Below are 21,783 nucleotides of genomic sequence, written 5' to 3' on the forward strand. Positions count from 1 at the left end.
TATAGTAACGAAGCAGGAAGAACGTAGATGCGACTCCTGTGTCACTTGACAGTCTTCGGTTCACGTCTTCTCGCGAGATTACGGTAGATGGGCGTTTTGTAATTTTGTTACGTGGAGTCTGTTGCAAATGTAGAGCAAAAGCTCGAGTGTGACTTCTGTGGTATCATACCAGCGGCGGTAATCGTGAGAAGCAACCTTAGGATATTCTTCTGTACTTGACAAACCAGAAGGAGCGCTTTCTGCCATATAAGGTGAGCTACTGTTTTTACGCAAGATAACAATAAATTAATAAACAATATTGTTCATTTTAAACGTTTTTTAAAAATCAGAGTTTGACAATACAAATATTAATGAAACGTGTGGTTCTTGTTAAAAATAAAATAAATTGGATACATGACAAATACTCGAAGAAATTATATAATTTTTAACTGTGAAAAGAGCAAGTTGTCTAAAATGTTTCTTAAATATGTGTTTGATGGTCGAGAACACAGTTAAATAAAACATAACGCATTTAACTACATTATAACTCCGAAAAAAATGTATTGACTATTATTAGGTCTGTTATTATGTTAACATTAGCGTTTAACATTTAACAATAGCCTTACAATGACTTTTTATGTTTATACCTCTATACTATAGTGATTTGAGCAGGTTTTCTTTATCTGTTTTAAACTGTTTCCCCATATCTTATCTGTAGTTGTCAAAGTCCCATGGAAAAATACTGACTAACGGGTGACTGGATTTATAGTAGTTGGATAAGAAGAAAGATCACCACTTTAGATTAATGGTGAACTCTTGAGTGGAAACAGAGCCCTATCATTTATGTAACCATGATGCAGCTGCTACAAATAGCTCTAGTTTGTTTATCATATTTGACTCTTGCTGGCCTTTTACTCATATCATGCATGTTTGGCTCATAGTATGTTTATTGTGTTTTGTTTATGTGGTGCTGAATCCTCCTCCAGAGAAGATGGCCCTGTCTGGATGGGTGTGTTTAGTTACGGGAGCCTCCAGGGGCATTGGCAGAGGAATAGCTCTGCAGCTTTCCGAGGCAGGAGCTACTGTTTACATCACAGGACGCCAGGAGAAGACTCTGAAACAAACTGCTGCAGAGGTCACATTTGAAGCTTGCATTTTCAGATGTTAAAATTGGAAACTGGTGATTATTAAAGCCATGTAGAGATGTAATCTATTGGGCTGGCTAAGTTCCAAAGTAATGTTGACAAATCTATTCAGTCTTTATCCTGCATTTGTCTCCAAGAATGCTGCAGCTTTCAGCTCTGTTGGGCGGTTGCAGTGATGTTTTGGTCTGATGCCACGTTTTTCGGAACAGGTGAATGAGAGAGGTGGGAAATGTGTGCCAGTTGTCTGCGATTCTACAAAAGATGACGACATTAAGGAACTCTTTGAACGGATTAAGCATGAACAGAACGGCAGACTGGATGTTCTGGTCAACAATGCCTATGCTGGAGTACAGGTTTGTATCCACACCCTCTAACACGAAATGCTCGGGGTTAAGCTGTGTGAGTAAAACAAAAAAGCTAAGGGACTGGATAAAGATCGTTTTTTGTGTTATCGACCTGAACTTGTGTGTCATTCCAGGCCATCTTTGACAACTTGGGTAAGAAGTTTTGGGAAATTGATCCGTCGATTTGGGATGACATCAACAACACAGGCCTCAGGTACTGCATGCTGCTGTGTGCTCAATCATGTTGTGGTTAAATTCACTGAATTCAAATTAGTCTTTGCTAGCAGACTGCATCATGTCAAGTGTATTAATCATTTTCCCATCACCATCAGCCATTGCGAATCAGAGTATACAGCAAATCAGAGACTAAGTATGATCTGAAATACACTAATTTATTACTTTAAAATTTAGTAGACAGTGATTAGTTGACTTGTATATTTTCGTCATCTGGCAGGGGTCACTACATTTTCTCAGTTTATGGGTCCCGGCTGATGGTGGCTCAAGGTCGAGGTTTGATAGTGATCGTTTCATCTATGGGTGGGCTGCAGTATCTCTTCAATGTACCCTACGGAGTCGGTAAAGCAGGAGTAAGTTGTCGTCTCACCATGTATGTATTTGATTATACAGGATCTCATGTCATTTGTTTACAGTGAAACAAAAAAACCTGTTTGTGGTTTGTTTCTAGTGTGACAGACTGGCAGCAGACATGGCCGTTGAGCTGAAAAGTAGGGGAGTGGCTTCTGTCAGCCTGTGGCCAGGAGCAGTACAAACAGAGTTGGTATCCCAGTTCATACTGGACAAAGAGACACCACAGGGTGTGGATTCCAAGGTAGGATCTTCTTAAATTGGAAATAATTTCTTCGTAATTGTTACTTCAATTGTATCCTAAGTTACTGGGTTTTCTCTTCCTAAGTTTAAAGAAGTATTCATTAATGGAGAAACCACAGAAGCGAGCGGGAAGTGCATCGTCAACCTGGCAAAAGGTGAGTTGTACTGTTGGATGTTGTTAACGCAACAGTGGCATGGACTCAGCATCTTCTGTAAATGTCAGAAAGGCTTCATAGCTGTGAGCATATGGCTCATTTGTACTTGCTGTTCATTGTAGCATGATCTAAAAATCTTAAGATGCTGAGATGTTGTTCCTAGCTAACGTAAGCACTTTTAAAAGACTTCCTGTTTTGATTTTGGTTCCTTTGCTTTTTGTTTGAAAGATAAAAATTGCATGTCACTGACTGGGAAGGTGCTACTGACCAGTGACCTGGCAAGGCGCTATGGAATTAAAGATGTTGATGGTAATGAAGTTATTTCCTTGTTAAAATTTGGATGTTTCAGATTTTAAACATAAGATTATACTCATGTACATACACTATGTTTATTTCCAGGACGTGAGGTTGTTGATTACATGTCCATAAAATTCCTCCTGAGCCAAGCCCGATACTTCTCCTGGCTCTCCGTTCTTGTCCCCTCATTCCTGCGCTTGCCTCGCTTTATGCTGAACCTGGCAAACAGCCGCTTCTAGAGATTTCCCTCATCACTGCTCACACCATCATACTGTAACCTAAAGTTGGAATCTTGTGGTTTTAGATCACAGCTATTGCTCTTTTCTTTAAGAAAATTTATACTCAGTATGTCTTTTGTTTTTTTAATGAATATTAACCCCATTGTGGATTTGCACACATCCATTCCCACTTGAGTATTTTTCTGATCACAAATCTGCAAAAAATTAAGCTAAATGGGTTCAGCATGAAGGACACTGCAGCAACATAAACAGTCATATCAGCAAAGCACAAAATGTGACATAACATTATTTTTGAAGTTATATGCAGCTAAACATAGCCTTTTTATAACATGTAAATGTCTATTTTGCACTCTTTAGCATTGACTAGATTTGAATGTTTCAGAAGCTGTGGTAGGAAGAAATCTTAGCAGCACATTTAGATGTTTTAATACTGGATGCAGCTACATTTCTATGAATAGACTTTGCAGAAACTAACACATTTTTTTCTCTATTGTTTGCCTTTTTTTTCACTTGTTTGAGACATTCAGACTAGCAGTTCATCTTGCACGATTTACCTACATTAAATACAACTTTCCCATCAGTTGACGGGACCTGCAGATGAAACTGCATTTGGGAAACATCCAATGAGAACCATCCTTCTCTGAAAAAAAATGTGTGTGTTGTAAAAAGCTGTATTTGGCCGCTAAGTTTCAAATCTTTAAATAAAGGATTATTATTCTATTGCTTGTAGTCCTTTTTCCTAAAAGATCCACTGGAAAAAAGGTGCCTGATCCAACCACCAACTAGTATCATTAACTGAAACTGAAATAGTTACTGCATCTCCTTTGTTTATTCAAGATAATGCGCAGGAACTGACGCAATGTTGACTGTGAACTTGAATGTTGTTTACAATGGATAAATCTATCTGTTCTGACTTTTTAAAATAAGCTCATTCAAATCTTTTTTACGGTTTGAATTTTAGTGTCTCTTGGCAAAAAGGATTTCAAGAAATACTGAATCCAGATATTACAGCCATGATTATTCTTTAACTCTCGTTTGTGTTTGATTTTAAATGTAAACATTTATACAATAAGTTCAGACTTTGCACACTGAAGCAATAAATTCTCCAAACTCTATAAAACTCTACAAAAATGGCACTGTGTCCAGTTTGGGACGGTTTTGGATCTTTATTATTTCTTAGTGGTTTGGTAAAGTAGTAAAATATGTCTTTACTCTATGGTTTCTTACACCAGTACTCCTCAAAGTTTGATCCAAAGACCTCCAGCTTCACGGGAGTTTCCTGAAGACAGTTCGTCGGTGGAAGTTTTCTGAATCATGTCCTGATACATGGATGGTTGACATTGGCCTAATGTAACGGATTTACAAAACAGACCCTCCCTCCCTCCAATCCACGGCCTCCACACCCACTCTGGCACACCCACCCCTCCGTCACAGTGGGAGAGTCATGTGGGCCTTCTGAGCTTCCTGGTTCTCAGCTCCGCCTCGCGTCGATCTGGCCGGACAGGGGGAAACACTTCTCAGTTAAGAACAAAAGCAACAACGGACGGACCGAGAGAGGGGGGGAAGGAATAAACGGCGACTCAGATTCAGCCTGTTTTCCCCAGGACTGCACCTTCGTGTCCTCGGTAGGAATTAGCCGACGACCGAACTCCCGCTACAAACTTGGTCGCGTCGCATCTTTGAATCCTGACCGTAATCCGTCGAGGTACTTGATAAATAAGACAAGGGTCAAACAAACAGGCGGACGGCATTGTTTCCTCGGACTGCTATTAAAACTTGGGCATATCTAGCCGAGCGGGAATAGGGGCAACTCTTTTAGTTTTCTAGTGTTTTGGCTCGCTCAAAGCTACACTGGGGATAAAGGGTTATTTTGGCATTTTCGGTAAGTTTATTTTTATGTTTCACCGAAGCGTGTCTAACGGCGAAGTGCGCCTGTGCAGTGTGAAGCCTTTTAGTTGGTACGCCATAAAGGAGGGAGACACTAGACTGCTATTGTTACTGCCACAGAGAGCAAGTTTTAGAGTTTTTATTTGACGAAATTCAATAAACTGTAGATAAACTCTTTGAGCGTGTCACAGAAAGGCGGGGAAACCAGAGGGTGGCAGATGATCTCATCCCGGGGAGTTTGTGTGTCACCAGTGACTAACATCCTGCAATGATTTAGTAGCTCATGTTTTTGTTTCACTAATTTCTACAGTGGTTCCAGCTGCTTACTAAATGGTCAGCCGGGGATATGGCGCGACCTCCCACCTAAACGCGCAACACTTCCTTTGTTCCGAATAAATGCCGGACCATCTAAAATTAACTCCACATATCTGTCAAACCAAACCTGATTTGTGTACTTGTGTCCACTACAACTAGTTGAAATTTTAATCCAGAAGTTCATATTGTTCACAGTTCCTCGAGTTTGACCCTTTTAACAAGTATTGGGAGATGAGTACGTGCTGGATTAGCACCTGTTGATTAAGGGTGGGAAAACGGCTTTTCGTTTGAAGTGTGAGATGTTAAATGTTTTTAAAAAGTTAAATGTGCGTAGAGGTAAGTTTGAGTTTGATTTATGCTTCTTATCTTCTCTTTCTGCAGTTCTCTGTTGTGGTATCCGCCTTTGTGAAGAGGCTGCACTCATCTTTCAGGACTGAGAACTTGGAAGTGGAACAAAGCCTGACTGGGTATGGGTGAGAAAGTAGACAGTGATGGATTCCTTGTAGAATTTCATTCCCTGTGCCCCCACCCCTTTGCAACCAATCCCACCACTCATGCAAAACAAAAGTCAGCCACCACACTTTGGGGGAGGGGAGACTAAGTCGGGACAGAGTATACGACTAGTTTTATTGAGAGTTCAGAATAACTAGAGAAAAGTAGGGGGAGGGAAGACAATTTTCAGATAACCGACTTTAAGAATGAATGAGAACAGAAAGTTCTTAAAACATCAGTCTGTACTCCTGAACGTATCATCCCTCTCTGCACAGTGATGTTATCTCTAAAGTTATAACAGTTTGGCAGTAAAGACAAGCACAAAACACAACTATATCCTGGTTTTTGTTTCTTTTATAGGTGGCAGAATCTGTTTTGATAGCCCAGATGGCATCGCATACCGAACACGATGACAGAAATGGACTGATTGTGGATGAAAATGAGCTCTATGAAGGCAAAGCAACAAAGAAAGACTGTGAAGAACGGGATGAATCAACACAATCTCCCAAGGGATTGCACCATTCTGCCAGCTCAGCCGAAAGCAACGCAAGTAGTGTTGCTAGTTTCACCACTAATCATAATTCTGTTGTGTGCCTGCCTTTGGTCTCAGAGGGACTGAAACTGGTGTGGACACAGTCTGATCAGACCCGAGAACTTGACACAATCCCAGAACTGGTCCACGCCTTTAACTTATTTCCATACCCATCATCCCGAGAGGTGAACACTCTGGCTCGGATGTGTGCCTTGCCACTGGACAAAGTTAAAGTATGGTTTATGGTGCAGAGAATTAAATATGGTATTAGCTGGTCCTCTGAGGAGATTGAGGAGACGCGGCGGAAGCTGGCAGTTCCAGAGCTTTATGATGGCTCCATGGAAACAAATGAAGAAGTCAAATCAAAGAGCAAAAGCAAACATTTGGAGGAATTAGTCATTGAGGACAAAGACAGTGATGAAGAGGAGTGTGCTTTCAGTAGCTTCACCCCTCAGATTAAGAAGTCAAAGTGTGAGTCACCAGATTCATATAAAGCAACCAAATCCACTGTTCCCTGTTTCAGTTCCACCCTCCCACCTCCTCAGGATTCATACTTCTACCACCCACCAGCAGACACAACAGCAAATGCCACAGCTGATGTCTCCCTTGATCTTTCAGACTCCTCTTCAGGACATCACCGCCATGGACGCTACAAAAAATCCAAAGCCCAGCTTGCTGCTCTGCGCAAAAGCTTTCTGAGAGAGAACTGGCCCGCCGAGGCAGAGCTTAGACGTTTGCAGGAAGAAACTGGGCTGAGCCGTAACGATATTCGGAAATGGTTCAGTGACAGTCGTTACCAGCTGAGAGTCGGCCGGGGAAGCCTGGCAGCAGCCCAGAACAGCTCCCCGCAAACTGCTGTCGAAGGTAAACAAGATCCACAGTCTCAACCACTTCCACTTGTTAATCAAAAATCACGCCAGATCAACGGAACGAAAGGTCATGAGGGAACACGAAATAATGGTATTAGAAATTCACATTTCTTTCAGACTTTTTTGTCAAACAGCCTTGAAGCATTTGGGGAAAGAGTCCTTGAGACACAAGGGCAAGATGTTATAGAAGAGCTTTCTGGAGATGAGGGCAGTTTTCAAGATGAGGAACAAAGTGAAGAGCAACCTTTACAGTTGACCAAGACCTGCAGGACTGAGCCAGATGTTTCCCAAGAATTAAAATCTTCTCCATATTCCTCCCCCTCTGGCAGCCCACCACCGACTGCCTCCCCTAATAAACCTCTTTCACACAGATTCCGCACATCAAAGAAGTCTGTGCATTCAACCAGAACCAGCCCTTCACAGACACCTATGAGCTTCTCAGGGGCTTCCACATCAACGTCTCCAGCCCTTACTCCAGCAGGGCGACCGAGAAAGACCAAGGAGCAGTTGGATGTGTTAAAGCAGCACTTCCTGCGGTGCCAGTGGCCCAAGAGTGAAGAATACACTGAACTTGTTAAGCTTACAGGTTTACCTCGTGCGGATGTTATTCAGTGGTTTGGTGACACGCGGTATGCGGTCAAAAATGGCCAGCTGCGTTGGGTGAAGGGTGTCCGTGATCAGTTCTTGGCAGAACTCGCTATCCAGCAAAGTAGCAGTGGTTTCACTAATGGAAGTGGGACGTCTACTCGGGGTGGCCGCAAACGGAAATCTCAAACAAATGGAACAAATACAGACACCCCAGATATCCAGCCGTTGGTAACATATTACCTTTCAACAGGCGCACTACAGGAAAAAGACCTTGACTCACTATGCAAGAAATCAAGAATGAGCTACCAGCAGGTGCGAGACTGGTTTGCATCTCAGGATGTTGGAGAGCCTGACCAAGAACCTGTGGTGGATTGAGAACACTTTGAAAAATGTTGGAGACCTCCACACATCTTTCACCCAGCAGGCATAATTTTTTCCTGTGGTTTGTATTGCTTTAATAAAGACAGGTTTGTAAAATCCAGTCTTCCCAGAGCAACCCCAAAGTGAGGTTTGTGATTATTGTTTTCTTCATATATGCTGCATTCCCTGCTTATCCTAATATATTTAGACTTGAATTATATTTCTGCTGCCTATGCTGCTTAAAATAGGACAGTAACCTGTACACTGGTTTGCTATATTTTGTGAGCTTATGTTTGTTAGATATCACTACAAAAATATTTTTAGTTTTCTATTTGTAGCAGTATAATTTAAATTGTTTGGTCTTTTGGTACAGATGATTTCCTGCTTCAGAAAAATGTCAACATTGATGAATTTGACTGATTGGTATGTGTAATCATTCCTTTTTAATTCAGTTCTCATGAAAAGCACACTGGACACGTACTTTAAAATCGACATGTTGCACTTTGGTTTTAAAGCCTGCTGCCGTTATGTGTATTAAATCCAGTTATTTTTACTAAATAGCCAATTATTTCAACGTATTTGCATTTAAAACCACACAGTGTCATGTTTAAGACATTTCCCTGGAAGCTATTATCATGCTTAAATAAATAGCAGGATACAGGAAGTTACTTTTATTGTCCACAGTGTGTTTCTGAAAGACATTCCCTGATTCCTTTTAAGTCACTCTTGTTTGAATACTCTGCATATCATTTCCATAAAACTGCATCTTTTCAGAAGTAAAGGTTTAACGTAGATGGAGCAACCATGTTATCCTACAGATGTCAGAATTGCCAGCTTAGTTACTGATTCAGTATTTGTCTCTTTTGTCTTAATAGGCATAGGGTGTGATTTCCTGGTTTGTAACATAGATGGGCAGAAGCTGGGGGTCCACATGTTATATAAGTAGAAATGGATTCAAAGAATAGTTCAAATATTTCATTGTGAATGATGATGGCACAAACCGTGAAGTTATCAATTCATGTGAAACTGCACACCCTCACCTTTTTCTTCCTACTTTATTTATCTAGGATGTCATGGGCTGTAAATGATGTCAGAGTTTAGTTCCTTAAAACTGTCCACACAAATGTTAATCAAACTCAACAAACTCTTGGTTTTTCCCGTTAAGTCATTCAAAAATAAATAAACTATCATGTGGGGACAAGTCCATACATGTAGCGTCTGGCATGTGTTTTGAAAAAACAAATCTCATTTGCACAACCATGTCACTGGAAACCAGTAAAAGATTTGCATTAATAACGGTGTGTAATGTGTTTTTTTTTTTTTGTCTTTGCAGTGAACACAAATGGTTGTGATAAATAATTTAATTTTGAGCCATTTAAGTTCTTCCTTTAAAAGAAAATGTTAGTGGCTATGAAATTAAGATAAATTTATGCTAATATGTTTTTTCCAAAAAATGAGATTACCACAAATAAAATTAAGATCATGGCAGTTTAATTACACAGCAGATCAACAGGAAAAATATTAAGCATGGGACTTTAACCATGAACAAAATACCTTTTTGTCATTGTTTAGAAAAAAGGTTTCTCCAGCAACAAAGCCGTGGAGCTGATGAACAAATCTGAAAGTAATGGCATACTGAACCAACATGTCCCTGGCGTAAATGGCCACTTAATGTCTGGGTGATGGGACCAACAGTCTATTCATTAATGGGAACTGGAAAACGGGAGTCTGAGCTCTGAGGAGGATGGAGATGAACTGACTCAGTTATATGGGGAAAACCATGTACTCATCAACAAAATGTGACTTCATTCTCAAGAAGTTCCTAAGAAAGTTCCTCACCTCGTAGGAGTGCTGAAGGATATGGGTGTTGCTTTAAAAAAGGAAAAAAAAAAAAAAAAGGTTTTCATAGAAATTTGGTTTCTAACCTGATGAAAAGTGAATATCTCACTCTCTTACCACGTTCATGAATAGAGCTAAAGCTGGACATGGAGGCGGCTGATCCAGGAGTCTGACAAAATGGAAACAAAAAATATTTCATTTTACCTGACAAAATAACACAAATAATCAGTGTAGGACACTTACGGCAAAGGCGAGACTAGGACCTCTGTCTCTGCTCCACCTCTGGGATTCAGCTGAGCCTACAAGACTGAGGCCCAAACAGCATTTTTAAATATAAATGTAAAGTTATGAATAAAAATAGTCTAGAATATGACATTTAAATGCATACCTCACAGCTCTTGAATGAGGGGTAACTGGTAAAAGAAAGTATTATCCACTCATAATCCACCTTCACTTAATAAAGTGAGCAGCAGCACTCGAATTTTATAACTCTTAATTCAGTGAGATTACCTGGGGAGGTAACAGCCACAGGAAGTGAAACCCTCTGAGCCCTGTAAGTCAGCAAACTATTACTGAACTGTTTCGTTAGAATTGCCTGAAAGTTTGTGATCAAACTTGGAAATGGTTTTTTTACCCATTAGTTTGAAACTGCCCTGGAGAAACCTGTGGTACAGAAAGAGTTATGGTAGAATTTGGTATTAAAAATAACCAGATTTACTTATAAGACTGGATTTATCTAACACTTACCCTCCTCTGAGAGAGTGGCTTTTTCAGTTCTGTGGTTTCTCTTTTCAGTTCCAGAAGCTGCTTTTTTAAGTCTGTGTTCTCTCTTTTCAGCTCAGAGAGTTGCCTTGTGATAACAGACGTGGTAGGAAAAGCATTGCACTTGGTAGTTGTGTTTATACAGGAAGGATTACAAATGTTAAAGTTACCTGTAACTCTGCTCAGTGACTTCCTTCAGCCGTCTCTCAAGCTCTGAAGACTTGTTCTTGAAGTGCGCAGTGACTCTCTCCATCTGCGTATGCTGAAATTTTGCAATCTGGGCAGCGTGAAATCGTCAACACATAGAAAGCACAATTAGATATTATTACCTTTGATATTATTACTACCTAAAAGAACTTTAATAAATGGATGATATGTTTAAAAGATCCCAACAGCACAGCACTAAAATGATGTATTTTATCTGTCAGTTTCCTGTAAAATTACATATTGAGACCCACTTTTCTGACATTAATATTCTCTTTTAACAATTATAAAACACAGAGGAAAGGAAGCTCTAGATGCACACTGCAGAAGGGGGGCAGACCTGGGATATGTGTGCCAGCCTGGACTGAATGAGTTTAACAGGGTCCTTGAAAAACACCTTTTCCTGTGGCTTCATCTGAAATAGAAACATGTCCAGATAAAAGTCCTCGCTGAAGAAAACATTACCACTGCAGGGAATTTCTCAAACTCACCAACCTCATCAGTGATGGCCAGGTAACTGCAGGTGGCCCCGCATATGCTGCACAGCTCTGAGGGAAAAGAATAACATGTGCTGCTTAAAAATTCTGGCAAATAATTCACCAAGCTGAATGGATGAAAAATAACCCTCTCACTTGATTTAATGCATGCTTCACAGCAGATGTGGCCACAGCTGGAAACAGCAAACTTGGACCCTCTTTTTGTGAAGCACTGGTTACAATGGAACCAGTCCATTTTTTACCTTTTCAGTTTCCTTGTCTGCAAATGAAAATACCAAATAATTACTCCACTGAAATGCTGTACCGGACAGACAATAAATAGATACGCATCAGTAGATGGGGACAACTCCTCTCACAACTATGTGTGTACAGTTTTGTGGCAACAGTTTGGTCCTTTCTTTGTCCTTGTGCACAAAGTAAGGAAACCTGAAAAATCATTTCCTCCCTTTTGGGGAAAAAAAACTGACCTAATAGGCCTCACTGGAGCAGATTTAATGTATAACATGGACTTCTACGCCATCTTCACTTATTAGTTGTACAAATCTAGGAGGGATTCATACATTATGCAGGGGGCTTCGTCATGCTTGTTCACTGCACAATCTAACAGATGTTTGCTTTCACACGGCTCCTGATGGCCCTATCAACTGCTAAGAATATACAACCATGTATACTAAGACGTTGCAATGCTGAATGAATGCAACTATTTTAGAAAAATAAAACCAAATAAAAGACATCAAATTATGAAAGTCAGGTTTCTTTTATTTTTTTTATCTATGCCAATTTAAATTTAGTCTAAGTACAATATGATCAAAAAGCTGGAACAGGTGCAGCAAAACATGACAAGCTGTATAACCCTACTTAGGGCACCTGAGTCCTGTAATAGAAATACATTCAATATATTCTGGGTATCTTATTTGGTTTAACTAACCCTTACAATTTAGTCTGCACTAAGCAGTGTAATGTTGGTTATGAATTTGGTAAGTGAACCCATGTTTTCTGACGGTGGAGCTGGGTTGGACAAGTATTTAGAGCCGATTTTCTCACTGTATGTACCACTGTCTTTTTATATTTCTCCATGAGAACTGACTAGTTCGGTGTTTTTACAAGTTTTCATTTCTTCAAGATCTACTCAGTTCAGTTTTCCAGTATGTTACACCTTCCTTCAGCCTCGTGACCCTGAAAACCCAGAGTAACCATACTTAAACTAACCCTGCTTTATAATACAGCTGAGTTAACACTTTCTGCCTTTTGTTTGTGCCAGTCAATGCACCCCCAAAGGCAAGAGAATTTTCCAGTTGCATCTTGTGCTTTTTGCCGATTTGTACCCGACTCTCCAAAGCGCGTTATAAGGCCAATTTCAAGTTGTGATGCCATTATATAAAAGGCAAAAAGCCACACCGACCACGGTAGCAAATGGTCCATTTGTGTTTGAAAGTCATTTAGAATCTTTTAGCGCCGCAAAGCATCGACTTGTCGCCAAATGTGTTTAGCCTTAAAAAAAAAAAAAAAAAATAAATTTGGCTGAGAAAAATTAAACCCTTCACATTACCTGCCGAGTCGGCCAGAAGTAAAGCGCTAGTTTAAAATCTGAGAGGGAACAGCTTTTCCGGACCGTTTCCGAGGCAACGCTTGTCCTTTACGTTCCACCTCACGGATACAATTCTCTGCTCCGATTGGCGGAGGCCGTCGCACTTTAACTCGAACCCCTATTGAAACGCATTAGTGGCATTTAACATTACACGTCTGCTAGTTCAAGCTATAAGTTGCTTGAGCACTCGTTCACAGCACCCCCCCGATAAAAAAATTTAAATTTTAGCAGTTTGACAGCAAGCCAACCTCCTTGCCTTGAAGGCAGTTCACACATCTTTAGTCAGCGTGACATTAAGTTCTACCACAAGGTGTGGCTTCCCGGGTTCTACAGGGCTTCCTCATTGACCTTATGCTAAAGACCCATCTCTCAGTCACACTGGGTAAATAGAAATGAGTAGAGTGGTTTGAGACATCTTTAATACCAGATCTTAAATGCAAGAGCTTGCAGAATCAAGATTTTAAAATAAGTCAGATCAAGTGCCAGTCCATTATCCAGTTTTGCCCCATCTCAGGACATCAGGTCAGTGATGGTGAGTGGTCCAATGACTGCCTGTTGTACCAAGCCAGCATTCCCTGTAGGGCAAAGATAAATTTGTATTATTTGAACACCCACTTGCCATAACCACTGTGCACATTCATACCTGAGAGACTTCTTGTCTTTCTTGTCTTGCAGGTGGAGTCACAGCATGCGCAGATGCCACTAGATACATGGTCATCCAGCAACTCCCACCTGAAAACAGCAATATTAGCAAAGTTCTAACAGAAGGCAGCACAGATTAGTGCAATAGAGGAAATTACCCATGATCTTTCACATAGTGGCAGGCCTTCTTGGTGTTGTCAAGTCCATGGGGGTCCCAAGCCACAATGCTGCAGTGGATATATACCTAATTGGAGAAGTAGCATTTTGGCATTTGACCTTTGCCTTTACATTTCTCCAATTAAGCCTTCATCCTCAATACTGAAACTTTACCTCCTGCTCCAGAGCAAACCTAAAGGCTTGAAGGGATAGCCGAATCTCTGAAGACTTCTGTCTTGGTTCAAATTTTGATCGTGAAGTCTTACTATCCACAAGACATCTGTATGGGATGAAGGAAACTAGTTAGTCTCCTGTCTGGTAGAAAAGGCAAATTACAGTTTTATAGCTGAAATACCCCTTATTGGTGATAATTGGATACAAATCACTTCCAGACTGCAGATCTGGTGTGGTGGCAGCAACGCATTCGTCAAGCAGCACCAGCAAGGGCTGATGAGTCTGCTGCTCCACACTGGCCATGATGGGGATCAAGGAACCCAAATGGAAACTTGTAGATTCAGCAGGACCTGAAAAGTCATCTAGTGCACAGAAACAAGTCTGTTTTACAATCATGGAGTAGCTGGGAGCACTGCAGTGAGGTCATGCTCACTCACCATTCATAATTCCAATATGGAACACCAGTTGTTCAACACCAAATGTAGAAAAAACTGGCTCATAAAGCAAGGGGTACCAGTCTTTGGGCCTGAAGAGAAAGTTCAGAATTTACAGCAAATCAATATAACCCAGTTAAATTGCATACCAAGTACTCACCTTTCATATGAACAAACTACTGGGAGAGTGAAGGGAAGGACATGAGAACCAGGGTAGGAAGGGTAGATCAACTCATTGGTGTAATTAAGCTCATTCCCAGTAACCTATGGGTTGGGAATAAATAAATAAGTTGCAACCCTGTAAAGTGGAATCACATACAAAACTGGGTCCTATACTTACAAGTCTCCTGAAGTCACAGTTATTGAATTCCACACTGAAGAACACATCCCTTGATGTGAAGCTGGTGGGAAAGCAGCTACCAAGACGAAACAGTGAAGTATCAGCCTGAGATCTGCTGTCCATCCAAACCAGGGTCACGTGACCAGGTTTACAATCCAGTTTTAATTCTGTAAGGAAGTTACAGTTCCACTCAAAATGAACAGAAATTTAAATAACTAGGGAAATAGATTACAGAATGTATTAAACTGAAACCTTGCCTGCATTTGCTAAACTGGCAGCCACCAGGAAAGAAAGCAGCACACAACACCAGAAAAGAGCCATCATGACTGAATATACCTCAGTGCTGCTGTCAGTGGTTTTATTCTGTCTGACTGACACTATCAAGAAAACTGTTTTCACCTGGTGTGTATCAGCAACGATCACAGGTCTGGCCCCAATCAATGTAAATGAAACAGGGTTGTAATTCACTGCCATACATAAGATTATTAATGCATTGTTTGCAAACCACCAAAGAAGAAGAAAAAAAAGCACCAGAAGATAATTATCAATTAACATAATAACTTAGTCGTATTTCCAGTTAGTTAATTAAACAAAGTTTTGTTGTTGTTTGACATTGACATTCCCAGTTAAAGTAATGCAAATATGCCAACATAATATCATAAACAGTTTTCCATTACAGCCAAGAAATGAGAAATGAAAGTATGTTTACAGTCCGTGAGGCATTACACAATCACAACAGAAAATCAAGGTCACCAGAAAACCTTCAACCTTCATCCCCTCCTCAGGCATTTTTGTAGATCTTTCTCACTTTTATTGTTTTTGTTGATAACTTTTTCTTTTTGACTACTAGTGGTATGAATTTTTGCAAGAACTCTTTGTAGTCAATCTGATAAGTCTGATAAATTTATATTTTTCTCTCTTCTGCAATTTGCACTCTGCAGAAAAAGCATCATATTTTAACATTTTTTAATAAATTACTTAAATGACCTCAGCCCTGCTAAAAAAATACTACCTAACATTCACAAAATCTTCACATTTCCTTTTGTATGTGTAGGTGTGTGTGAGGGACATAGACATTTCTAAATGAACATTTAATCAACATCTTAGTCAGGATTCCACAGACACAAAGAACTTTTGGGGCCTCCTAATCAAATGGGAAAGGGTTAAATCTGGTGGAATACAGTAAAAAAGTCAACTATCACTACTTTTCTTCCAAATAAAATGTCGATATTACAGAAAAGATGTTTTTAAACTAATGACAGTGGCATTAAAAAGTGGTTTTAAGAGGCATTTTTGGCCACAAAGACATCCAGAGGAAGTTTGAGTCTACTGTTGTAGAAAAATTACCAAGAGTCTGGAATGAGTAAAAGTATATAAGGTTTATTTACAGGAGAAGTATTGAATAAAGAATTACTTGCAAGTAAAGAGAATGGTCGTCCCGACTCTCATGGAGTCGGGAGAGACTGATTCAGAGAGAAACAGTTTTATTCAGCTGGTCTCCAGCTGAAGGTCAAACAGCGAAATAATATGAGGAATAGAAGACTGAGTGGTGCCAATTTCTTCCAGTTTTCAGACAAAACCCGCATACCACAACAAGCTGATATCCCAAACAACTATTACTATCTAACAGGTGCGAAAACCAGTCTCAACTCTGCCATATCAGAGCTCTGGGAAGAAAGTGGTCAGTCTGACCTCACACACACGCATACACAATGAAAACTGTAACTTCAGAATTCTGTAGAATGAGAACACAATATGAAAATGTAAAAGTGACTGGACAATATTAAATTAAAGAAAACTGAAAATACATGTTATGAGTATATATATATATATATATATATGAGTGATTACCATATGCAGCAAAATTTCTTTCACACTACATAACACTAATGCAACCACCACCTAAGCCCCATCCTACCTACCTGCAATTTTATTACATGGAAAATTAGATTTAATATTGAAGCATTTAAATGGTTAAATCCCAAAAAATTATCCAAAGTTTTAAACAGGTCTGAGGTTTGATTTATGAAAAAAAAAAAAAATAAAAACATTGATGTATTTTAGAGGTTTTTGTGTGCATCTACTTTGCCACCAAGGTCACTTAAGGGCTGAATTTATGGAGGACACATCTTTATTCTAGAGGAAAGTAAACAGCCCAGATGATGTGTGAGGTAGTATCACACCAACATGCTCTTTGGGTCAAGTTATTACAAAATAAACCCAATTATAGAACCAAGATTGTCCCAATGTGTAAATTTAAATTGTGAGTCAAATCAAAACCTGCAGATCAGCATCCAGCAATGCTAAATAGTTTGCGTTAACCATTTATATTGTTCACCAGGTCCTTCTAGATTGAAGAGCATCAAATGGGGGCAGAGAGGGGGGGAGGAGAGAGAAAAAAAAAAAAAAAAAAAAAAAAAAAAAAACCCACACCACACCCACACAGACACCACACTAAACATTAAGCTGTAGGTATCCGAGCGGCATTTTATTACTTTGTATGTGGGGAAGCATACCACATTTTTGCTTCCAATCAGAACTCCTTGATCACTTCCAATAGTTTACACAATGTCCTCCTGAATGCGAGGATGCTGCAAGTTCCATTGAACAAACGCAGTCTTTTACAGTCAATGTCTTTAAGTCATGGAATTTAGCAGTGTCCTGTTGCCATCCATGATTCTTCCACAGTAATCCTTTCCTGTCAAGATGAAAAAGGAATAAATTAACCATGTGTATTTCAGAAGCTGCAAATTTGAGACAAATTGTATAGACCATACCGGATCAGCTGGAGTAAGGCCACGAAAATGTGTTGTTGCCAGAGTCCAGTTGGTCTTGGATTATAATGGGACCCAATACAGAATTGTACTTTGGGCCATTGGATTCTGCAGAAAAGGAGCATCCGTTTATTTACAAACACATTTTAGAGCAGGGCTGCCCAAGTCCAGTCCCGAGATCTACCATCCTGCAACTTGCAGATGCAACCCTTCAACACACCCGAATCAAATGACTGGTTCGTTACCAGGCCTCTGCAGAGCAGAATGACATGCAGACGACATCTGATTCAGGTGTGTTTGAGAAGGGTTGCATCTAAAAGTTGCAGTATGGTAGATGGAGGACCGGGCTCGGGCACCCCTGTTTCAGAGTAAAAGAAAAACCTACCTAGTTCAACTGATCTTTTAGACCGAGACCCACAGCTTGAGTCACAGCATTGACAAAGGAAGCTCTGAGAGTGGTCATCCAATAGCTCCCATCTGAGAACAGGGACCGCACAATGTAAATTAAGTGCAAAACTGCATGACACTACACAATTGCGCCCCTTATTACACCGTCAAGTATGAGTGCAACTGACATGAGTTTTTCCAACCATTAGCTTAATCAATTTAAAACCTAAGTTTCATGGACAGAAAACACTACAAGTTCATTTTTTTTTTTTTTTTTTTTTTTTTAAATATAAAAAGGGTACTTCTGTTTTTGGCCCCTTAATTGAAATTGAGGGTCTACAAGGTAACAGTACTTCCCATCTTATGACCAAGATGGTAATCCAGCTCAAGAAAATAAACGCATCTATTAAAGCATAATTACCTCCCGTGTTCCCTGACATGGCAGGCTTTCTTGCTTTCATCAAGGGAACCATGATCCCATACAACCAGATTACAGTGGATGTAAACCTAAGCACAAATTTTAGTTATAGATTCATAAAATTCACTGTAGGCAGGTACCATTTACCCTTTTCCACTAACCTCGCCTCCAAGACCAAACTTGAAGGACTGGAGGTAGAGGATGAGGGCCGACGAGTGGTACCGAGGAAGGAAAAAAGACGTTCCCCTTTTGCTTTCCAAAAGACACCTGAAGAAATTACAGCCTCAAGTTAGCAATAGCTCCATCCAGCATAATGGAATTAGGTTAGATACAAGACCTACCCTTTATTGCCAATGATGGGGTAAATCTGGCTGCCAGGGTGCAGCTCTGGTGTGGTGGCTGCAACACATTCCTCCATGAGCAGGAGTAGCGGCTGGTGGGACTTCTGTTCCACTGCTGCCCATATTGGCATGAATGACCCCAGTGGGATCACATTAGTTTTTGCCACACCTGTTAATTGGTCTACCAGAAAAATGCATGTTAGTATCTCTTCACATCTGGTTGAAGTTGATCAGAATGACAACTTACCATTAAGGAGCGCCATATGGAAGACCAGCTTACTTTGACCCTGAGAAACACCCATTCCAGGGTTCAGGAATGGGGGAACCCACCCTTCAGGTCTGAAAGAAAAATCCTTTGCATTAAAAATTTCATAAGTGAGCCCAAAAAAAACAAAAAAACAAAAAAAAAAAAAAAAAAAAAAAAAAAAAACACCCACATACCTTTCATATACACATTCAATGGGATATCTGAAGAGGGCAGGTTTTGACTTTTCATGTGGCTGGAAGCGCAGCTCATTTTGATACACTACACGTTTCCCTTTTATCTGGAAAATACAGGAGATTAAGTACACAAACTGGTTGAAAAGATAATACACTGAAGACATTACCATTTTTTTAAACTTGCACTCAGAAAACTTGTAGTTGAACAATGCTTCCCCCTCTCCTGTAGGTAGAATTTTCCACTTAGAAGGCATACAGGTTCCAAGAAGAAGTCGAGCTGCATATGGTGTGAATTGGGAACCAACCCTCCACGTGATTGTCACAGAGTCTTTCCCACAGATTAATTTAAGATCTGCAGACAAATTAGTAAAATAACTGCTCAGTAAAATAAAAATAAAAAAAATTTACTTCAGCCATTCTTTTTACACACGTGTGAAGAATACCTGGATCAGCAACAGCTGTTGCACAAGCAGCCAAGAATACCACACCTAAATAAAGATGAGACACCATGACTAAATGATACGAAGTAGTTTGAAAATGATGCACTTTATACAGGTCATGCCTAATCAGCTGAATGATTCACATCTGTGTGAAGCGAAGGAGCTATGCTGTATTCAATATCCCTCGGAATTTTGAGGTTAAAATTTTAATTTAAATGATTATGGATCCAGAACATTTGATGCACGAATTTTTCACTAAAGGGTAGCATTACTGCAACAAGACTTCTTTTAGCTGTTTATGTTTTATTGCTTTATTTCTTTCAACAATGAATGCTTGGTAAAACACATGTAATTTTCTAAAAAATGTAACAAAACAGCTAATCAAATAAAGAACAACGAAATAGACATTATGCTTTTACTTATTTGAGTAATTAATAATTGAAAATGACTACTGTATGTCAATATAACACTAAAGGCATGGCGCTATTTGTTGCAGTTTCTTTAATTCATTAATTCATTTTTTATTTATTTTATTTTATTTTATTTTTATTTTATCTCTATTTTTGCTAACCGGAACCATTCTGCTGGTGTGGTATGAGTCGGTCCCATCGGAGTGTTAGTCTGCTACGCCGGAAGTCAAGGCAGTTTCGCTGTCAAGCTGGTTGTTACACGCTAATTTGCTAATTGTTTTCTTCAGTTAATACGTACTACTTTTTGTAATACTAGTATATTGTTTATTCAATATGTTGATCAAAGTAAAGGTAAGAAAATGTTTTATTAGAGTTTGAAGTTTGCCGCAGGTGTTAGATCTCGTTGGTTCTGCTCGGTAGACCGCTAATATACTGACAGGTCCGCCGGTTTGTTTCTGGAACTGAGTCACTGTAAAAACCCGAAATGTACAAATTAAATCCTTAAATATTTCAAGCATCGTTCCAAAGAAACCCGGCAGCTATCTATTGACCCCGCTGATTTATACTTTTGGATGCAGTTATCGCTTTCCCCCCTGTAGCTGTAGTGTTGGACAGCTTGCTAACTTTTTGATTTGTGTAAGTTAAATTAATTAATCACTAAAGCAGCTGGAAAAACACATTTGAAGGTCACAGAAATCCGCAATACGTTATAATCTGTTATTATTTTAATATTTACTGGTGCTTTGGATCGTCTACCTACTGACATAGCATACACACTGCCTGTTAGTTATATTGTCACCTTTTTTAATGATAATCCACTGCTTAAAAATTTCAGTTTAGTTTGTCATTTTATTTTAGACCGGTCACTTCTTTACCAACAACATACATAGCCATATAGCAGTATATTTATACCAATCAACATGTCCAAAAAGGGGTAGGAAGAAGTAAAACTTATTTACTCCTACCCCTCACCCAAAGAATGAATGGTTACCTTAAACAATGATCCTACTTCGCTACTTATGTTTTTAGAAGGAGGAATCATGCATATGTCCATATATACATAAATACATACCCATACACCCCTACATACATGTACATATTCATAAGATGCTTGTAAAGTGCAGATAGTAGCAGTTTAACAGGTCTGTTATGTTCTTTTCAGACTCTCACTGGAAAGGAAATCGAGATTGATATTGAGCCCACAGACAAGGTAACAGCTTGAAATAAGTCCTTGTGTAAAGAACAATGCAATAAATGCATACCTAAGAACAGTTGATTATTTTCCCTGCTTTTTACTGCCCTGTATTTGTGACTCAAGGTGGAGCGAATCAAAGAAAGAGTAGAAGAAAAGGAAGGGATCCCTCCACAGCAACAGAGGCTCATCTACAGTGGAAAGCAGATGTGAGCGCCTCCATTGTATTTCATCTCACGCTGTTAGCAGTATGAAGATAGTCTTTTAAATGTTCTCCTCTAAAGCCTTTTGTACTTTTGCCTTCAGGAATGATGAGAAAACAGCTGCAGACTACAAGATCCAGGGAGGCTCGGTGCTCCATCTTGTGTTGGCGCTAAGAGGAGGCTCAATGTCCCACAGTTGCAGCATACATCTGTCCTCGTCATGAATTGCTGTTGTCATGAGACTAGCAGAGTGCCAACACATAGGTGTTCATAACCACATTGCAGCAGAGAAATTTAAAATTCTACTCATCCGGCCAATGCAATAGGCAGTAAGAAAATAAGAATCAACCATCCCAAAAAGGACGTTCTACTTCCTTTGTAGATGTTTTTTGTAAACCCAAATTGGCTTTTTAAGTTTCAAGCAGTTGATACAGGCACCCATGCTTTGTTAGAGACAGTTTAAGAACACTGTGGTCTTTTTGTTTGTGAATAAATGCCGAAGTTGAATTAC

At 39.7% G+C, this 21,783-nt stretch overlaps 6 protein-coding genes across 11 annotated transcripts; 3 read left to right on the top strand and 3 right to left on the bottom strand.

Annotated features, from left to right (window-relative positions):
* The first annotated feature begins 97 nt into the window (after positions 1-97).
* Positions 98-3,707, top strand: dhrs1 (dehydrogenase/reductase (SDR family) member 1). The gene is made up of 9 exons (XM_041992083.1): positions 98-251; positions 966-1,114; positions 1,334-1,477; positions 1,603-1,682; positions 1,923-2,055; positions 2,154-2,297; positions 2,382-2,451; positions 2,680-2,760; positions 2,851-3,707. The coding sequence occupies exons 2-9, from the start codon at positions 971-973 to the stop codon at positions 2,985-2,987; spliced, it is 933 nt and encodes a 310-aa protein (XP_041848017.1). The 5' UTR covers positions 98-251; positions 966-970; the 3' UTR covers positions 2,988-3,707.
* A 709-nt stretch (positions 3,708-4,416) lies between these two features.
* homeza (homeobox and leucine zipper encoding a) lies at positions 4,417-9,323 on the top strand. 5 transcript variants are annotated; one of them, XM_041992076.1, is made up of 3 exons: positions 4,417-4,692; positions 5,571-5,656; positions 6,042-9,323. In XM_041992076.1, exon 3 carries the CDS (start codon positions 6,069-6,071, stop codon positions 8,043-8,045), a length of 1,977 nt encoding a protein of 658 aa, XP_041848010.1. In that variant the 5' UTR covers positions 4,417-4,692; positions 5,571-5,656; positions 6,042-6,068; the 3' UTR covers positions 8,046-9,323. The 5 variants fall into 5 exon arrangements, with proteins under 5 accessions (XP_041848010.1, XP_041848009.1, XP_041848011.1 ...); XM_041992075.1 differs by having other exon boundaries at positions 4,417-4,612; XM_041992077.1 differs by lacking the exon at positions 4,417-4,692 and adding an exon at positions 4,719-4,869.
* Positions 9,324-9,679: 356 nt separating this feature from the next.
* LOC121644246 (RING finger protein 212B-like) lies at positions 9,680-13,113 on the bottom strand. 2 transcript variants are annotated; one of them, XM_041992084.1, is made up of 13 exons: positions 12,882-13,113; positions 11,468-11,591; positions 11,331-11,383; positions 11,176-11,250; positions 10,802-10,908; positions 10,617-10,719; positions 10,504-10,532; positions 10,380-10,420; positions 10,258-10,282; positions 10,113-10,176; positions 9,987-10,038; positions 9,870-9,900; positions 9,680-9,765 (listed from the first exon to the last, which is right to left on the bottom strand). In XM_041992084.1, exons 2-13 carry the CDS (start codon positions 11,565-11,567, stop codon positions 9,699-9,701), a joined length of 747 nt encoding a protein of 248 aa, XP_041848018.1. In that variant the 5' UTR covers positions 11,568-11,591; positions 12,882-13,113; the 3' UTR covers positions 9,680-9,698. The 2 variants fall into 2 exon arrangements, with proteins under 2 accessions (XP_041848018.1, XP_041848019.1); XM_041992085.1 differs by lacking the exon at positions 11,176-11,250.
* Positions 13,114-13,317: 204 nt separating this feature from the next.
* On the bottom strand, positions 13,318-15,026 carry LOC121644243 (zona pellucida sperm-binding protein 3-like). The gene is made up of 9 exons (XM_041992081.1): positions 14,924-15,026; positions 14,667-14,833; positions 14,487-14,590; positions 14,330-14,418; positions 14,074-14,254; positions 13,893-13,998; positions 13,721-13,806; positions 13,564-13,652; positions 13,318-13,495 (listed from the first exon to the last, which is right to left on the bottom strand). Exons 1-9 carry the CDS (start codon positions 14,988-14,990, stop codon positions 13,431-13,433), a joined length of 954 nt encoding a protein of 317 aa, XP_041848015.1. The 5' UTR covers positions 14,991-15,026; the 3' UTR covers positions 13,318-13,430.
* Positions 15,027-17,133: 2,107 nt separating this feature from the next.
* zp3f.2 (zona pellucida glycoprotein 3f, tandem duplicate 2) lies at positions 17,134-19,580 on the bottom strand. Its single transcript, XM_041992082.1, has 10 exons — positions 19,471-19,580; positions 19,195-19,379; positions 19,028-19,131; positions 18,834-18,925; positions 18,587-18,767; positions 18,407-18,512; positions 18,249-18,334; positions 17,826-17,917; positions 17,444-17,548; positions 17,134-17,364 (listed from the first exon to the last, which is right to left on the bottom strand). The coding sequence occupies exons 1-9, from the start codon at positions 19,535-19,537 to the stop codon at positions 17,448-17,450; spliced, it is 1,014 nt and encodes a 337-aa protein (XP_041848016.1). The 5' UTR covers positions 19,538-19,580; the 3' UTR covers positions 17,134-17,364; positions 17,444-17,447.
* A 495-nt stretch (positions 19,581-20,075) lies between these two features.
* nedd8l (NEDD8 ubiquitin like modifier, like) lies at positions 20,076-21,782 on the top strand. The gene is made up of 4 exons (XM_041992938.1): positions 20,076-20,228; positions 21,040-21,087; positions 21,196-21,278; positions 21,376-21,782. The coding sequence occupies exons 1-4, from the start codon at positions 20,211-20,213 to the stop codon at positions 21,494-21,496; spliced, it is 270 nt and encodes an 89-aa protein (XP_041848872.1). The 5' UTR covers positions 20,076-20,210; the 3' UTR covers positions 21,497-21,782.
* The last annotated feature ends 1 nt before the right edge of the window (position 21,783 follows it).

Source organism: Melanotaenia boesemani, chromosome 8 (genome assembly GCF_017639745.1).
Source record: "Melanotaenia boesemani isolate fMelBoe1 chromosome 8, fMelBoe1.pri, whole genome shotgun sequence".
NCBI classification, from domain to species: Eukaryota; Metazoa; Chordata; class Actinopteri; order Atheriniformes; family Melanotaeniidae; genus Melanotaenia; species Melanotaenia boesemani.